Source organism: Canis aureus, chromosome 17 (assembly GCF_053574225.1).
Source record: "Canis aureus isolate CA01 chromosome 17, VMU_Caureus_v.1.0, whole genome shotgun sequence".
NCBI classification, from domain to species: Eukaryota; Metazoa; Chordata; class Mammalia; order Carnivora; family Canidae; genus Canis; species Canis aureus.
Window position 1 is genome coordinate 985,079 of NC_135627.1, and position 18,123 is coordinate 1,003,201.

The 18,123-nt window shown below is 59.8% G+C and overlaps 1 protein-coding gene across 4 annotated transcripts in view; it reads right to left on the reverse strand.

Moving 5' to 3' along the window:
• Window positions 1-7,870, reverse strand: part of MCF2L (MCF.2 cell line derived transforming sequence like) — a 133,210-nt gene extending 125,340 nt beyond the window's left edge. For 2 of the 4 annotated variants that reach the window (XM_077854902.1, XM_077854896.1), the window contains exons 1-2: window positions 7,706-7,869; window positions 6,263-6,435 (exon numbers count right to left, since the gene is read on the reverse strand). In XM_077854902.1, the coding sequence (XP_077711028.1) occupies window positions 6,263-6,431 (169 nt within the window). In that variant the 5' untranslated portion in view covers window positions 6,432-6,435; window positions 7,706-7,869. Of the gene's footprint in view, window positions 1-6,262; window positions 6,436-7,705 lie in introns of all 4 variants that reach the window. The other 2 variants (XM_077854904.1, XM_077854900.1) reach the window with 2 other exon arrangements.
• Between the last annotated feature and the right edge of the window lie 10,253 nt (window positions 7,871-18,123).

Below are 18,123 nucleotides of genomic sequence, written 5' to 3' on the forward strand. Positions count from 1 at the left end.
TCCCAGCAACGCTCACTGACAGCTGCTAACATCCAGGCAGACTAGCCGGTGTCACGTCTGTGGAGGGAGGGGACCACTATGACGCCGTCTTTAACCAGAGTGCACCCCAGGAGCTGACTCACGGTCCGATTTCTAAGTATGGGACAGAGACACGTGTCAGCGAGGCTCTGAGGCGCAGGAGCATGGGGCGAGGCTGTCAGGGCGGCCGGGGTGCAGGAGGGCCCGGCCTCCAGGGCAGACTCGGGCTGAGCCAGCCGGGCCTGACCCTCCGCCCTCGGGGACACTTGTGTGGCTGTGGCCTGGGCTGCCCTGCCTGAGGAGGCCCACCAGGCCCTCCGGTCCCCGCCCTCCAGGGCTTTATTCACACCCACCTATTTTCCCAGGGCTGCCTGCCAATTGCCAGGAAAAGTCTCCCACAAGATGTCCCCGCTCCCAACCTCGGGGTGAGCTCAGGCCAGAAGCCCGGGGCCCAGACCCAGAGACGAGCCCCTGTGAAGGCACACGCCCCCACGGCTGGGGCTGAGCGCGGGACAGGGGGTCCAGGTCCTGCCTGTGGGGGTCCAGCCTTACGTCCTACCCCAGGAAACACATCTTCTCGTGGAGGTAACACTGTCCCCGCCGCCGGAAGACAGAGGAAAACACGTTACCAGCGCACGAAGAATGCATTCACGTTCAGCTGCAGGTGTTTGTCGGCAAGGGTGCCGTCTACACGGTGGAGCAGTGCCACCAGCTCCTAGCGCCAGTGCCAGGATGTCACTGGCTTTGAGACGACTCTTTATCACTTCTCTAGTTCCCATTCCTGCGAGTGGACGCTGCTGATGGAAACCAAAATGCTTGAAGACATTTGTCCACGCCGCGGTGTTTGCAGCATGGCTTCGAGGACTGCATGCTCGCCCGTGAGGGTAGGGACCACGGAGGTGTCCTCATCTTTCTGCGTTCCTCACTCCCACCCAACCCGGCGAGCATTTCTCATCTTACGGTGCGTGTCTTCCCTGCCTGCCCTGAGCACCTTCCTCCCCAGGCCCACTCCCCGCTGGTTCTGTCCTCGTAAAGGGCATCTGCTTTATCCTGCGAAGGGTTGTCCTAGGTTTTGTCTGGGAGTGAATCTTGCAGTCTTTAACGTGCAGGCAGTGAAACCCCCTCATCTTCTCCACGTCCCTCAGGTGCCGCAGGAGAACCAGCACCTGGCTGGCACAACCCCTGCAAACAGCCACGCGCCACCTGCTGCTCCATGCGGCTAACCCACAGGTGCCACCCAACGTGCCAGTGCGGTGCTTTCTAAACACCGCCATGCCTCGCACGTGGAGGATGGAGACACTCATGCTCCGCACAGAGCACGGAGCTGGGTGACCAGGGCTTCCTGGACCCCGTGGTTCCCAGTACTAGGCCCTTGGGGAGAAGCCTGCCACCAAGCTTGCCACGGGAAGGAAATGCTGCCTGTCCTTGTGCTGCCGTGTCTTGGAGATGCATGACATGGCTTGTCAGGAACAAAGCTGCCCGTGCACTGTCAGGGTGGCAGGACCTCCCCAGAAGCTGAGAGCCTCACAGATGAGCGCTTCGCGGTACAGGCGGTAGGTACACTTGCCCATCTAGACAGGTGGGCAGGACTTGAGTCCGGAAGTTGACAAGGCCAGAGGCAGGGAGACCTTGTCCCCACCAGCCATGCATCACTGCTGGGAGCAGCAAAGGAGGGCAGGGGGGCCCAGCCTGGCACTGCTGGTGACACAGCAGCCATGTGCTTTCCCAGAGCTATGTGGCCCCAGGATCACGTTGATCCACAGCACGTGTCATAAAGCACTTGGTTCAACAGAAAAACCACCAAGTTTCTGCAAAAATAAAAATGCACATCACTCCTGCTGCTGGTGGGGCAGGCTTGGGGAGGGAGCCTCCGGATGAGCAGCCTCCCGGGCATCTGTCCCCGTGAGGGGCTTCTCCAGCCGCCAGAGTCCTTCCTGGGGTTCTGTGACCCGTCACATCCGTCATATTAACACCTAGTCGGTTCCACCCAGAGCCTATCTGGGAGGTCCTGGGAAGTCTGAGCACCGCGAGGCTGCGGGGCACCAGGGCTGCTTTCGTTGTGGCTTCCGACAGCGACCAGCCACCACCAGCGGGCCCCAGACATTTGCGGGTTCGCAGCAGCGAGCACGATCTGCAGGTGCGGAGCTCCTGCTGGCTTCCCCAGTAACGGTTAGTCCAAGGGCAAAGCCCAAGGGACCAGGAAAGGGTGAAAACAAGACTGTTTAGAGCAACACCCAAGTTCTGTGTCTACAAACAGCACGTTTTCTGGTGAGAACGTCACATCTGGGACAAGAGGCTGTTGGGGAGTGTGGCCGCCAGGCAGGTCTTCCAGGGCCGTGTGCTCCGCCCTGTGCTCTCGGCCTGGGGGCTCCAGGAGGGGCCCACGCGCGGGGAGCCTCGCACGGGTGCACCACGTTCTCTCAGGGCCCTTCACCTGCGCCCGGCAGAGCTAGGCCGAGGCCGCCGGGCAGCGGCTTCCCTCCCAGCACGGCGCCCTGGGGTCGTCCTCGCTCTTCCCCCCGCGTTTGCAGCGGGCGCTCCTGGCCTCCTCCACCGGAACGCACGCTCTCACGTCCACGCCACGCGCAGGAATTAGGTCCAGCTGCGCGAAAGCACCAACCTTGGGAGCTTTTGGCGACGCCACGGCAGCTCCACGGCTCAACCGCATGTTGCAGACGGTAACTGTGGGCCTTACGCTCGCATCAGGAACCGCACTTGATGGTCTTTTATCCTCGAGACGTCTCCGGGCAGCCGTCCCAGCGTGACTCTCAAGGGTTTGTTGGCGTCATTAGAGACTCTGCTAACCCGTCGGAACAGACTCACCGTTTGAAAAGTAAACGCAGGAGAGCAGTGGCCAGAGTCCCGGGTCAGGGAGGCCCCCCGTGCCCGCGGACAGGCCCCACCTATTCGGCGTCACAGCGAGGACAAGGAATTGCCGCCGTGAGAATAACACCCGCCCGTGCTCTCAAAACCGAGGTTTCAGAGGACGGGACGTTCCAACGAACGTTCACAGCTGCTGCCGCTTCCCTGCCTACCGCGCTGCTCGCTCACAGAGGTGTTTGGCAGAGGCGGGAGGACCTGAGGGTGGGTGCCCGAGGATGCCGGCGGGGAGCAGGCCACAAGAGCAGGAGTCGGGGCACCTGGGTGTGCATGGGGAAGTGCCACTCAGAAGGCGGAGAGCCGAGCGAGCTTGGAAGCTGCGCTGATGAAATACACGTGTGCACGCGTGTGCTGGTCTCCCACACACCACCGGCGCCTCCGGGACACGTGGTGTTCACCCCAGGCCCATTCCCGTGAGGTGACCAGCTCCCGTCTGGTCTGGCCTCCTGCCTCTGCTGTGTCCTGGTTGCTCTCCAGGCTCTGCCCAACCTGCCTCAGCTGTTCATTCAGAACTGGATGGGACGGACAGCCGGGGCCCAGGACTGCCTGCACCTCGGTGCCCCCACTCTGGGGCTGCCGTGTCAGCCTGGTGCCCTGGGTGCGTGACAAAGGCCCAGCCCATGTCGGGTCAGGTGCCAGGGGTCATGGAGCAGGGGTTGCAGCAGCGGCACCTGTGGGGCGTGGGGGGAAGGGAGTTGTGTGCAGAAACCCTGCGCCTGTGTCTGCAGACCGTGCAGCCCCACAGAAAGGCGTCATGCGGGAGAAGCATCTGCCACGACTTTGCTTCTGGAAAGAGGGGGGTTGTGGGGTGAGGGGTCACACTGCTGGGGGCCTTTCCAGACTCCAGCGGGGACTTGAGCCCAAGAGTGGCCCCAGGAAGGAGACCCCGGCGCTGACCCGAGGTGCCTCCCTGGCCGCTGAAAGGAGAGGCTGCCCAGCCGTCTGTGGGGCCAGCTCACAGGGAGTGGAGCGCCCTGCAACCGGAGGCCTTCCCTGTGCGGCTGACGGTCGGGCAGGCTCTGACCCGCAGGTGGGTGCACCCGACGCTGGCGGGAATAGCAGGGCTGTGGGAGCCGAGACCCGGCACAGGGCTGCAGCCCCACTAGGTGCACTACGGAGGCGGCCCCGCACCTGCCTCCTCCTCTCAGCCCCCAGTTCCTCCCTCTCTCCACAGGGAGCAGGGAAGGGGCCACAGGTGCAGCAGCCTGTCCACAGAGCAGGAGCCACAGAGGCCCGTGAGGCCTGCCACTGGGGGACGGAGGAGGAACCCACAGCTACGCAGCCGAGATGGGACCCTGGCCCGTCGCCTGAGCCCACGACACCTTGGGTCCTTGCCACCACCGCTGCGCGTGCTGCCACTGTCACCAGCCGCGGAGGGCCTTCCTGTAGCCCACGCTCTAGGCGGCCGAGCAACGAGCAGAGTCCAGCTCTGGCGTCCCACTCTGGAGCCTCAGCCACTCCGACCCCACTGTGCACGGAGACACTCGACAACCTCCCAGCTGTAGAAGTCAGCCGTCCACCGTGTCTACCACCCACGTGCCCTCACCGAGGGACCAAGCATGCTGCCTTCCCAAGTGCCCTTTCTGGGCCAGGTGCACCGGGTGACGGCTCCATCCCTTGCTCTCCCCTGCCTTCCCTGGCCCCGTCCCCTGCCCTCTCCTGCCCTCCCCTGCACTTGCCACCCCCAGGGGTGGCCGTCCCACTGCTGTGCTCCCAACCCAGACAGTACCAGAAAACCAGGCCCCATAGTCGGGCGGTCAGTCAGGACACTCGCATCGTGGGGAGACTGACTTGGGGTTTCAGGCTTCAGCCTCCCACTGGCCAACAGTCACCGACAAAGGAAGTGGTAAAACTCAGGTTTCTGCACCAACAAGACTAAACAGAGATGCTAGTGGGGCTATGACAGCAGAAAGCAACCACCCACTGGCCAGGTGCAAACGGCCAACCATGTCCTTATGTGCAAGGCCCATCACTGGAGCCGTGGCTCAGACCCTGGGTGTGCACAAGATACCCCGTCGGCAGACGGACGGCACACATGGGACACGGAGCACAAATGCCGAGGTGCAAAGATGGTGCACGTACTCTCTCACCAAGGGGTGCCCAGGCAACACAGACACGGACACAGCCCACGAGGGACACAGGCCACAGGGGGCACAAGCCACGAGGACACAGCCCACGAGGGACACAGGCCAAAGGGACATAGTCCGTGAAGGACACTGGCCAGAGGGACACAGTCCGTGGGGGACACTGGTCAGAGGGACACAGTCCACGAGGGACACAGGCCAGAGGGACACAGCCCACGAGGGACAGGCCAGAGGGACACAGTCCACAAGGGACACAGGCCAGAGGGACACAGCCCACGAGGGAGCCCAGGGTCGCCTTAGCCCCACTGCCCACCTACATTAGAGGCCGCTTAGGGCAAGGCCTGGGATCCCTGGAGACAGAGGTGAGGGCCCTGCTTGTGCTCCCTCGCGGCTCCAGCCCAGCCCTGGGTGGACACTCGTCGTCCTACCCGTGCCATCCCTTTGTAGGTGGCACGTTGCTTGCCCTGTCTCCTGAGAACTACTGTTGGCATAGGATGGGGACGAAGGGGTGCAGGGAGTTCAGTGCTGGTGAACCGCACACCGCACAGCAGGCCTCTCGCTTGCTTTGAGGAACTGGATGAGGCACAGGGGATGGCACACAGGAGGGCAGGAGGGCTCAGGGGAGGGCAGGAGGGCATGTGGGAGGTCACCCGACTAGGGTCAGGCCAGGCCCTGAGGAGTGTGGGGTTCTCAGCTAGCGTTTGTCATGCTCCCCTGTCCTCCGGGCAGTGGCCATGGATCCATGACCCACCGAATTCAACACCACCTCCCGGGTCTCAGATGAGAAGCCATGCCTGGTGCTGGTCACCCTCCCGGGCACCGGGCTTCATTTCTAATCCAAATGAGCTTTTTCCCTCTAATGTTAAGCCGCTCATCAGAATAACCTCCAGGAGGTCAAATGAGGAGGGTCATGGGAGACTCCTCAGAGGGGCAGGTAGGTAATAGCCACGGGCCTGCAGCAGGTGCCTGGGGACGCCATGGGGACACCACAGGGACGTCACGGGGACAGCACGGAGACACCACGGGGACGCCATGGAGATGCCATGGGGACACCATGTGGACACCACAGGGATAGCATAGGGACACCATGCAGATGCCACAGGGATGCCACGGGGACACGGGGGGGGGGGGGGGTGCCATGCAGACGCCACGCGTGACTGTCCTCCCAGATCCAAAACACACTCATCTCCTAAAACGACTGGAAGAGCGATGGGCAGGATGTTTGAATCCGATCAGCAGCAACAGCTTCTAGGTCCAAATAAGGTTGCAAAGGGCCCTACCTGCAGGGGGGTGTGACTGCTCCGGCGGGTCTCTGACAAGCCTGATGACATCAGGGACGTCGATCTGAGGGTCACCTTCTTCCTTTTCGGCCTCATCGGAGCGTCTCAGGGAGGAGTGAAGGTTGCTTCCGGTTTTCTTGCACAGAACAGATCTCCAGCAGTCAAACATGAGTCTGCGGTGCAAAAAAACAGATTTTCAAGGGAAAATGAGATCACGCTGCCCAAAGACATCATAGTCACTTCTTTGGATAAAGCCCAAATACCTAGATGCAGCCTTTGCAGTGTTTGCTCAGAAACAGAAAGAGACAATTAAAACAAAATTCATTTTCCCATGAATTTCTACTCCACCAACCTTCAGTTAAACAAGCAACTTCAAATAAATTAATTTAATTAAATTAATTAAGAAAACAAAAAACAACAAGCGACCTTCTTTTATGATATTGCCTTGGAATGAAGTTTGCATAAACAAAAATATTATTTACCTCTGCGGCTTAAGAAAAACAAAGGCCTAGATTTTCCCTTGACGTTTTAGGCTCTTGTTTCAAGGATATAAAAATATCTGATTCCCTGGTTTCAAGGTCACAGTCTAATTCACCGAACTGGCAAACTGTCGAAACCATTGCTGATTGCTTTGTCAGATTACTTGAAAGCACGTTAAATCCTGGGAGCAAAGAATGTCCTCCTGAGTTCCAGAACAAACATGAAGGTACGATCTCTCCCGAGAAAGTCCGGCAAAAAAACCTCGGGTCAGGTCTGGGGGAAGCAATCCTGGGCTTAGCTGTCAGCCTGAAGGCGTTCGAGGGCCGCGCGGCTAGGCTGGCCGTGGCAGGTGGCTCCCCGCGGGCGGGTCTGCACTTCTCCTTGAGCATATTTGGGGTCCTCATGACCCCCGAGCTGGCAGGCCCGTCTCGGAGAGCAGAGATGTCAGTGAGCTGACTCGAGCAACTCCTAGTGGGAGATCCAGCGGCGATTCGCCTTCTGCTTCATTGTTTCTGTTCCGTGGGATGCAGGTGAGTTCAGGCAGTTTGGTCCCGGCCTCCAGCCCCATCCCCTGGAGGCCACCAAGGGCTGCCCCCCTGGCCCCCGACCCCCCCCACACACACACCCTGCCCCCGAAGCCCCCCACTGGCCGGGGTCTGGCCCAGCCACTCTTCCCCTTAACTCCCCTGACTGCCTGGCCACCTGACGGCTGTTCCCGGGTCACTCGGCCTTTCTGACCCCCGGGGCAGCTTTGAAAGCCCCCCCCTGCCGGCCGGCACCTCAAGAGGGGCCGGAGGAGCCTGGGGGTCTCTGCCAGGAGGAAGGAGCCACCCCCAGATGGAGGGCAACTAGCTGGCAGACACAGCCCTGCCTTAGCACAGCCCCGTCTCCTCCCCCTCTTCCAGCAGAAACACGCGGCTCCGCGCCTTCCCCGCCTGACCCCGGACGCCCCCGGACTCACACCTGTCCCTTGGGGGTTATTCACGTTGTTGCTGGTCCCACGTGTTGGTTCCCTGTGCGCGTCCTTCACATCACTTCTTTGGGGATGTGTTTTGGGTCCCTGCGACGCTTTCCTGACCTCTTGGCCCAGCACCAGGATGGTGAACCTCCATGCAGAACCCGAACCCAAAGGATGATGAACCGCCCTCCCCCCCGCAGGCCCTGGGATGGCCACGTGTGCTGCCTGTCCCAGGATCCTGCGCCACCTTTCCAAGACAATCAAATCCTGCTCCAGGAAGGCGCAGACCAGGGCCACAGTCAGACCCAATCTAATGATTTCCGATAGCCTAAGTCTGGTTTTCACACTAAAAAGTAGGAGGCACAATTTCCCTGCTTGAAACAAAACAAAACCCCAAAGCCTGTTTTTTTCCTCTTTTCTTCCAAATTCTGCTCAGAGAATTTCAAACAGGAGCAGGCTGATTGTAATCTTAAACCTCCGGTGGAAGGAAAGAAAAGGCGCAGTGTGTGATTCCACCTTTGTTCCCACCGCCCGCCCAGCCCCCCACTCCTCCCCTCCCCCACTGCAGGGGTTTGCAAGTGTCACCAGGCACTCGGTCTCCAGTCCTGAGACCCAAGCGAGACACAAGACTACCCAAGGTTTGCTTTTAATTAGCTTGTTCTCAAAAACATCCTCTCTACCCCCTGGGCTGAAGGACCCATGAGGCTATACCTGCTTCCTCCAGCAAGGTTCCAGCCACCCTCCCCTCATGGGGGGGGGGGGCAGCCTCCAGCACCCCGAGGACAGCTGGTGCCAGGAGCCTGGGGGTGGGCTCCTGCTCCGAAGACTGCAGTTCTGCAGCAGCTCTGGACCGTGGTGCCCACAGGAAGCTCCCAGCAGAGAGGCACAGGGCGGGGTCATCTAGCAGCAGGTTTCCCACAGCTCCTGTAACCCCAAGGACACAGAGCTCAAACCTAGAGGTCAGGCCCGTTCACTTTAAAAATTTCCAGGCTGGGGGCACCTGGGGGCTCAGTCAGTTAAGCATCCAGCTCTTGGTTTCGGCTCAGGTGGTGATCTCAGGGTCCTGGGATTGGCCCCATGGGGCTCCCTGCTCAGTGAGGAGTCTGCTGGAGTTCTCCCTTCCCCTGCCTCTGCCCCTCCCACCCATGCACACATTCTCTCTCTCTCTCTCTGAAATAGGTACTTTTAAAAATTAAAATATTAAGTAAATAAAAATCTCCAGACCAGCAGGACCACAGAGCACCAAACCATGTCACTGCCCTCTGGCTGCTCTGTCTTCCACTGGAAAGCAGTGAGGATGCAGAGAGGTGACAGCCAGCATGTCTGGTTCTGTTCTGTCCCTCTCTGGAATCCAGGTGTCTCCCTGGCAGCACACACGGTATTGGGGGGCCTGGGTGGCAGGGACGTGGCCGAGCACAGTGGAAGATCCAAGCCAACCAGCGTTGCCCGCTCCTCCTACTGCCCAGCCACCTCCCTGCGCACCTGCTCTAGTTGCCTTAGTGCCGAGGGCGTCAGGCAACCCTGCCCTCCAGGAGCTTAGAGTCCCAGGACAGCCGGCCTGCGCATGGCAGTTCCAGGCCACAGACACACCAACATCTGGGCTCAGTGTCACTCATACTTGGGGCTGGGCCACGAGGTCGAGATGTCCTAGCATTTCCCCCTAACCCCGGAGCAGTGGACATCCCACTGCGGGCTGAAATTCTGGAAGTTTCACTCCAGGAAGTCAGGAGGAAGCAGGGTTATGTCCCCAACTCAAAGGGGAATGTGCCACAGACAGGTGATGTGAGCCCAGAGCCCACGGACACAGTGCCACCGGGCCCCTTCCAGCGGCCTCCCCAGCCGACAGCGCCGCCAGACTCCGCCGGCCCCGCATAGCTTCCTGTAAGCTGGTGCTTGGCCCACAGCTGCCTCTGTGCGTGTTTCGGTGAAAGGCTGACCCCCGTGTTCTACTGCCCTGTCCAAGGGATGAGGCCGCCAAACATCCCTGGGGCCGCAGCGCCACCGTCACCTGCGCCCGCGTCCCCAGCCCAGCAAGCCTCCCGCCTGCCAGCTCATTCTCAGGAGCAAACACAAAAGTAGAAATGGAGCAAACGCTTGTAACTACGTCTCCTGGAGACTGGAGCCCCTTAAAATAATACCACGTCATCTCAGTGGGGTCTCCGCGCTTGCTGTGGGTCGTAGAGGTCCAGGCCAGCTTGTTTGCAGGTACACACACCCCGGGGGCCTCAGCCCCAACGGCAGGATCCTCCCACGTTACAGAAGTTAAGCAGCCTGGCTGCGGAGGCCTCTCCTTTGCCGTGACCGTGAGCTCACCTGGACTTGCCCACACGATGCTTTCCCAGGTAAACGACCCGTTTATAGTTCAAGACGGCAGTGCGAAGCCTGAAGCTCAGAAAGGGAGTCGTCTGCAAGATGCTGGTGCGCGCCCGTGAACACGGCGGGCAGGCAGGTGGGGCGGGGAGACGGTGCTGGGCACAGCCGGGGTTCCAGCTGCGCAAAATCCTCCCCGACCCACCAGGGACTGTCAGGTGCACCTTGATCCCCTGGGGTCGGCCTCCTTCTAGCTTCCTGCAAGTTCTGTGAGAAAACTCTGCCTCTACCACTCTGAAGAAGGGTTGCCCTGAGCCAGCCCCCGGCTGGGGGCCCTATGTTACAGCAGCTCTCTGCACAACATGTGAGGCAGCTGGGGCAGCCATCACCCCCATTTCACGTAAGGTGAAACTGAGGCCCACAGAGGCACAGGGAGGCCCTGGGCCTGCACCCAGGAGCATGGGCTGTGCCTGGACTGTGATGTCAGGGCCGGGAGGCTCCAGGGCAGCCCACAGGGTGGGGAGCGGGGTCCTGAGGAGTTGAGGGTCCTAAGATAGAGAGGACTCACCGCAGCGAGAGCACTCTCCTCACCACCCACTCATCCCCGGGCTGAGCAGAGGGCATGGTTCCCTGGGGCTGGGGCAGCGCTCTGGACAGCCTGGCCTGTGACCTCGGTCGGGCTGTCACCCATGGATTTGCACAGAACGCCCTCCAGTGCAGCCGCTCCTTCTCCAGGGCCCGCATCCCCTCACCCACCTACCAAGTGGGGTCCCCTGCTTGCCTTTGGGGGCCAGACACTCAGCGGCTGGCAGCCCCCGGGGACACACTGCTCTTTTTGTGGTGACCTTGTGTCTCCCAGCAGCCACATGTCCTGGGGCCTCCCACAGCATCCCCTGCACATCCTGCTGGGCTGTGCTGGTCACCTTAACCCCTTCCTGGTCAGCGCTGTGTGCAGCCTGCTACAGCCAGCACAGGCTTCCGCACCTGCACCCACGTTTCCACACTGTGCTCGCTCAGGAGAAAAGCCTGCTCCTCCCGAGCTCCCTGTTATTTCGTGTCCAGAACTGCTCAGGAGGAACCAAGGGGACGAGGAGCAAGGTGCTGTAGAACAGCCTTGAAGTTAGATGAGAAAGCTGCTCTTAGTTTTAAACTGTGGGGTCTCTCTCCAGTAGCCCTTTGGAAAGGCAAGGGGGCTAGGCTGTGGGCCTCCTGCCTTTCCTGCTGCCCAGCTGGGGGACCAAGGACATAGGACGCAGTAGGGGCCTCCTCCTGCTGCCCCCACACCGCCCTGCCCCTCACCTGTCCCAACACCTGTCCTCACACCTGATGGACCAGCTTGGGATGTGGCTCTTTGGGGTGCAGGGAAGCTGTGGGTGACATCTGTTGCTTGAGATGGCCCCATGGCAATGGGGAGCTCTGCGCCCTCCAGCCGGTGACTGCAGGGCCGCGCCCCCATCTGAAACCACCCACCTCCAGAAGCTCCCCCTGCCCACTTCTGGCCCCCAGCCCTGCACACCTGCCCCACTTGGACAGTCTGCCCATGTCCCTACGCTGCAGGAGCCTTGCTGCCCCTCTGGCCGCCCACCGGGGATAGGGTGGCAGAGGGGGAGGAGGGCCCCAGCTACGTGGGGAAAAGTGGGGGCAAGGACGGGGTGGAGGGGGAGTGGGAGGAGAGTGGAGGGAGGAGAGGCATTTGGGCAGAGGGACATCAGGCCAGAGGGACGAGGAGGGGAGAAACAGGTAAATGTCTGGGGCAGGGGCCAGACCAGGAGGCAGGGGAGGATGGGGGAGGTGGGGGCAGATGCCCCAGCCTGCTCTCAGCACCCCCACAGGTCAGGGCAGGGTCGTGCCAGTCTGCCTGGGATTGCCCGGCGGGGACCCATATCAGGCACCCAAAGGGGACAGGGGCAGGACATGGGGTTCTGGTCTGAGGTGCCCCCACCCCTGGCCTGACTCCAGTTCCTGGCTCATCTGTAAGACGAGGGTCCCACCCTGCCTGGGAGAGTCCTGCTCAAAGCCCCTGGAGGGACTTGTACCTCTGCTTGGCAGCCCCCACCCACGTGAGGCTTCCCCAGCTCCCCAGGCACTTCTCGGGAGAAGGAGCCGTGGCTGCAGGGGTGCTTGCACTCACCCACCCAGGGCATCAGGGTGACCGTAAGGCCGGTGCTGGGGCCTCAGCCGTGTGTGCTGTAGGCCGGGGTGCCTGGCAGCACTGTGCTTCTGGGACCGCAGCGCCGGTGTGGGGCAGGGTATCAGGGCCTGGGCCACAAGCAGAACCAGGGCTCTGGACTTGTTGGCAGCACCAGCTGTCGTCAGGGCCGAGGGCCCGGGGTGGGCAGGAGCTCAGGGCCCCCGCCGAACTCACGCGGGCACAGGGCATCTGGGCATCTACGTGCATCTACCGTGCTGAGGTGGCTCATGAAGACGGCAGCATCCTAAGTGTCCACCGGTGCAGCAGCTCCAGGGCAGCGGAGGCCGCCCCATGTCCACATGAAGCGGGCAGCTTGTTTAAGTCAAACAACAGAGCTATGCCGAGAGGGAGACAAATGTAAACCTGCAAATTGCAGGACAAACCGTCCCTGAGACCCACCGGCCCACGGGGACACAGACCTGCAGGTTGGGTGCCCCGCACGTCCCCCAACCCAGGACCGTCCTCCCCCAGCCGTGGCCCTGGAGCGTCGCAAGCTCCCCGACGGCTGGGCTGCACCCTAGGGCAGCTCCGCGGGACGCCCAGGCTCCTCTGGCCGGGGGTGCGGAGTCGGCGGGTGCCCCGAGTCAGTGCACAGAGGGTCCCCGGCGGCAGGCTGGCTCAGGGAGGAGGGGTTGCTGCGGGGGAATCAGACATCAGACGAAGGAGGGGCTGGTCACCAGCAGTGCCCCAGGAGCCTCTGGGACCAGGGAACCCAGGCTTCCCCTTCTCCCGGGGTCACGGTGCAGCCACGGCACACTGGTTTGTGATGACCAAGGCCATGTTCCCCACGACTGCATCGGAGACTGAGTGGGGGAGTCTCAGGCAGGCTGCTGCCAACAGCAGCTAACGGAGCAGGGCAGGTCCAGAGCGCTCTGCAGGATGTGCAAGCAGATCGCACCGCTGGCGCAGAGAATGAGGGGAAAGCTGCTGCCCTGTGCGGTGACCCCGGGCACGATCAGCGCAGGCTGCAGGCTCGGATCCCACAGCCAGTGGGCAGGGGCTCCGCATGGGGGTGCGCTCCCGCCTAGGATCCAGAACAGTCATGTGTCACCCACACCAGGCAAGCCGCCCCTGGGGAACCGGCCAACCCAGAGCACCTTTCCTTCTCCGTGAAAGCATCCTGCTTTGGTGCGCGGTCCCCAACACAGAGAAAATACAGACACAAAACCCCAAGATTGCTGGGCTGTTCAGAAAGCATTAGGGCTGATTCTCAAGTTGAGGTAATTCAAGAGGAAATGAATTCCCCCAGTACAAAAGCCCGCCCAGATCATCTCAGGTCCCAGCGCCCCTGCTGGTGTCTCTCTCATTACGAGCCGACGAGGCCTTCACGCCTCCCTGTGGCCTTCAGGACTGTCGAAGCCTCCATCGAGGCACCAGGAAATTGCCTGCCCCCCAGGGCTCCGGAAGGTGCGCGGCAGAGTGGAGCAGAGCAGACATACAAAGGGTAGTTTGCAGGCTGCGTCACTGAGTCCCGGGGAGGCCTCATCTGAGACGGGAGATTGCTGGGGTGAGAGCACGTTCTCCACCTACAGCCAAGCTTGTGCTACCAGCAGCCACCTGGGGATTTGGAGGCCTGAGCCCTGGAGCCCTGCAGCCCTGGAGGCCTGGAGGCCTGGAGGCCTGAGCCCTGGGGCCATGGCTTCCCAGCTCTGAGCTCACTAAGCAGGTTTCTCCCCACTGTGCCCATTTCAGTGTCCCCGCCCTCCCACACTTGGCACAGGGTTGGGAGGGGACAAGCAAGGATGTGCCCGCAGTCGGGGGGCCTTCTGGCTGTCCTTCCGGGGCTGCCTGGGGCTTCAGAGAGGTGACCTCGCAGTGGGCCGCAGGGGCATCCTCGTCTCACTCTCGGCCTCCGAGGCAGCAGGGGACCCACCTGGACCCTCAGTACCTCACGTCTATCCCTCGCTTGGGCTGCCCGAACTCAGGCGCCCTCAGGTGTCATTCTTCAGCACCGCCAGCTTCTGTCCTAACGGCAGCCTGTCACGTCCGCTTCTGGATGCCAGTGGCCAGGGCCGGTCGCCCAAGCGTAGCCCCAGCAGCCACCGCAGCCCAGGAGGCCCAGCTCAGCCGGGTGGGTGGGGATCGTCCGGCAGCTGCTGGGTCACCGAGCCCCGCGATCACAGGCACCACAGCAGAGCAAGCCCCCCCCCGCCTGACCCTTGGGAAGTGGGGCGCAGGGGTGTCCCCAGGCCTTCCCACGGGAGTGAGACACAAGAGCCTGGTTTGGGTGGGCTAAGAGCGGGAGCACAGAGACCCCTACTGGAGGGTTTGTCAGGGGTTGCTGAGGGACGCACCCCAGCTGAAGGACAGGGAAGCACCTGTGCCCTCCAGCTGACCATGGAAGGGCTGCCCCTGCCTGCCGGCCAGCTCCACTCCCTTGGAGGACCCAGGGGCCCCAGGGGTGGGTCAGACCTGGGTGCCAGCCCTCTGCATCACAGTGTCTGGCGTCAGATGTCCCGGCGGCATGACCCTGTGCTTCCCTTCCTCCCTCGGGCTCTGTGTACAATGAGCTGCACGTGGGCTGGGCCCTGGGCCACGTGCTTTGCTCCAGGGGAGCCCAGCTTCGTGGGTGCACATGGGTGAGCCCAGGTGTCGCTGCAGGCGGGGATGTGCCCCTAAGCACCCTCGCCTCTCTGCTGCTCGCCTTGCACACACGGCCTCTGCTCGCCCACCCCCCAAGCTGATGAATCTCCCAGTGGGACCCCCGAAACAGGGTCTCATGGGTTGACATGTTGAGGTCCTAACTCCCAGGACCTCAGAATGTGACCTTATTTGGACCCAGGGTCTTTACTGAAGCGATCAAGCTAAAATAACAGACCCTCGCTCCCAACAGGACTGGTGTCCTCATCTTTACAAGGGACATTTGGACACAGACGCATTCACAGGGAGGCCCCACAGGAAGACGAAGCATAGGCTCAAGTGAAGGATGCCACGGACTCCCCGGGCCACCAGACACAGGATGGAGCCGAACAGCCCCCCTGGACTCCTGCTGCTCCATGCTGGCGCCCGAGAGTGCGCACGGCGGGCAGGTGGGAGACCTGCTTCACGTGGCCATTCCATTGAGTACTTGTAGCACCGCTTGACATCCAGGTTTCTGTGCCGCTTGGTTATCTTTCCATGCCATCCTGTCCAGGTGGTCCTGACGCCCTCATCATCGTGTGGCCCGGGGTGGCACAGTCTCTGTGTGACTCACCGGATGTTGTCAGTCAGCACATGGGCCTTTGCTTGCCCTCCTGGGACACAGATGTTTTTTGCTCCACTAGTTGATAAAGATCGAGGAACTGTAATTGTTCACAAAGCATAGCCTAAGCTAATTAAAACATATTTTGCTATTTAACTCTTATTTTGAGACTTTATTTTTTTAAATTTATTATTATTATTTTAAGATTTTATTTATTTATTTATAGAGATACAAAGAGAGAGAGAGAGAGGCAGAGACACAGGCAGAGGGAGAAGCAGGCTCCAAGCAAGGAGCCCGATGTGGGACTTGATCCCGGGTCTCCAGTATCACGCCCTGGGCTGAAGGCAGTGCTAAACCGCTGAGCCACCTGGGCTACCCTGTTTTTATTTTTTATTTTTTTAGAGATTTTATATATTTTGAGACTTTATTTGTAGGTCTTCAAAAAAAATTTTTTTAAAGATTTTATTTGTTTATTCATAAGAGACAGAGAGAGAGAGGCAGAGACACAGGCAGAGGGAGAAGCAGGCTCCATGCAGGGAGCCCGATGTGGGACTTGATCCCCGGGTCTCCAGGATCACACCCTGGGCTGAAGGTGGCTCTAAACCACTGAGCCACCCAAGCATCCTGGTCTTCAAAAATTCTAAGAATGTTAAAACTACCTGAGATTCCCAAGAGGGCGTGTTTGTTCTTAATTATCGTCAAATCGTTTCCCTATCTTTGAATCTTGTAAAAACCAAATAAATAAGAGCATTGATGTGAATTTTTCCAAATTATGATTTTGTGTGACTAGTATTAAAGGCTAATACATATTCTTACTAAGCAATAATCAAGGAATCCATATTTCCTATTAAAGTCTTAAAAAAGATTTCATTTATTTATTCATGAGAGAACCAGAGAAAGAGGCAGAGACAGAGGGAGAAGCAGACCCCCACTGAGCAGGGAGCCTGATGGGAGACCCAATCCCAGGACCCCGGAATCACACCCTGAGCCGAAGGCAGATGCTCAACCACTGAGCCACCCAGGTGTCCCTCTTATTAAAGTTTTACAAAGAAATTAGGATGGCACCTGTCCATGGCCGCTGGTTGTCAGACATGGCTCCCAGCGGGCAGGGATTCCAGTGTCTCGCTGGTGGGTCAACAGAACAAACAAAAATCCCTTATGTGAGGGTAAGCGGTATGTCACCTCCAACAACGTGCTGTGGGGAGTGTAGTGTCGATTTCTCTAGAAGTTGAATGATTTTGTCAGGATCGGCTGGCATTAGCCATGACATCTGTCTACTAATTGGACTGATGTCTTCAGTGTACAAGAAATTCTTCGTCTGACTGATAGTTGGCAGGTTCTCAGATCTCTGCCAGGCCTCCGTCCAGCTGGGTTAGGACAAGTGAGTGCATCTCCATGAGGAGTTAGACATTTACGATTTCATTCAATGTTCCGGGATTATTCCAAGTCCCGGAGTCCTGAAACTGTGCAAAGGTGAGCATTGTCCCTTGGGGAATATATTTAAAAATTTTAGTGGTATCCTCTTAATGCGGGAAATTTGTAAATAATATGTTCTCAAGGCTTTTCCATGAAAAAGGGAGCACATGGGTTGTGGGTTATGTTAGGTTATGACCAAGTAACTGGTGGTGTGCTCCTGGGAACATGGGGGAGGGGTGCTGTGTGCCTGTGAGCCTCTGCCAACGGGCACTCACTGGACGTCAGACGAGGTGAGAGAGATACCCACCCCAGCCGCCAGGCTCCCCCGAGCCGGGTGTAGACACTGGACAGCTAACGACAGACACGAGGCCCTGGGACCCTGGAGTCACCAGGGGCACCTACGTCCCGTTGGTGATTCAGTCTCGTGCTGGCCACTGGTGGTTGGCTGGGGACAGTGACAGCTACCCACTCTGCACATTCCTCAGCACTGTGGGCGCAAGGGCCGGGGATGAGCCCCAAAGTTAGAACTGCACGTGCTGGAGACCTAGGCCTGCCTGACCTGGTCCCTCCCAGAGGTTTGGGGGTCCTGTGAGGTGATGGCATCAGAGCATCAAACACTTGCTCCACCTTTGTCACTCTAATCGGGTCAGAATCCCAGGGTCTGGTATTAGGTTTTGTGGGTTTGAGGTTAGTCCTCAGACAAGGAGCTGGAGGGGCGGCAGCGGGGATCTGGGTGGGGACGGGGATGCATGGAACCAGCCTGCTGTTGACCAGCGGGCGCAGGGGACACCTGGAGGGACCCGTGGATGATGTGGCCCAAGTCTGGACAGGAGGCAAGAAGAGAGATGAGAGTAAGAATGGGGGAGGTGGAAGCTTACACCCCAGGTGGCAAGAGGCCAGTAGAGCTCAGCCAGCAATCCCACGAGGCAGCCCTCCTGCCCTGCATGCCCGGGCCGCGCTGTGGCCTCGGTGAGTGCAGGCACCACCTGGGCATCAGGAGACCCTCAGCACAAACACTTGGGCTGACAGGGCTCACCCTGCAGCTTCCGTCCCGAGACTTGGGCCTAACTGCTGATTATTGTTTTTTCTTTTTTTTTTTTTTAATTTTTTTAATTTTAATTTATTTATGATAGTCACAGAGAGAGAGAGAGAGAGGCAGAGACACAGGCAGAGGGAGAAGCAGGCTCCATGCACTGGGAGCCCGACGTGGGACTCGATCCCGGGTCTCCAGGATCGCGCCCCGGGCCAAAGGCAGGCACCAAACCGCTGCGCCACCCAGGGATCCCTGATTATTGTTCTTATTTATAAAGAAACCAAACCAGACA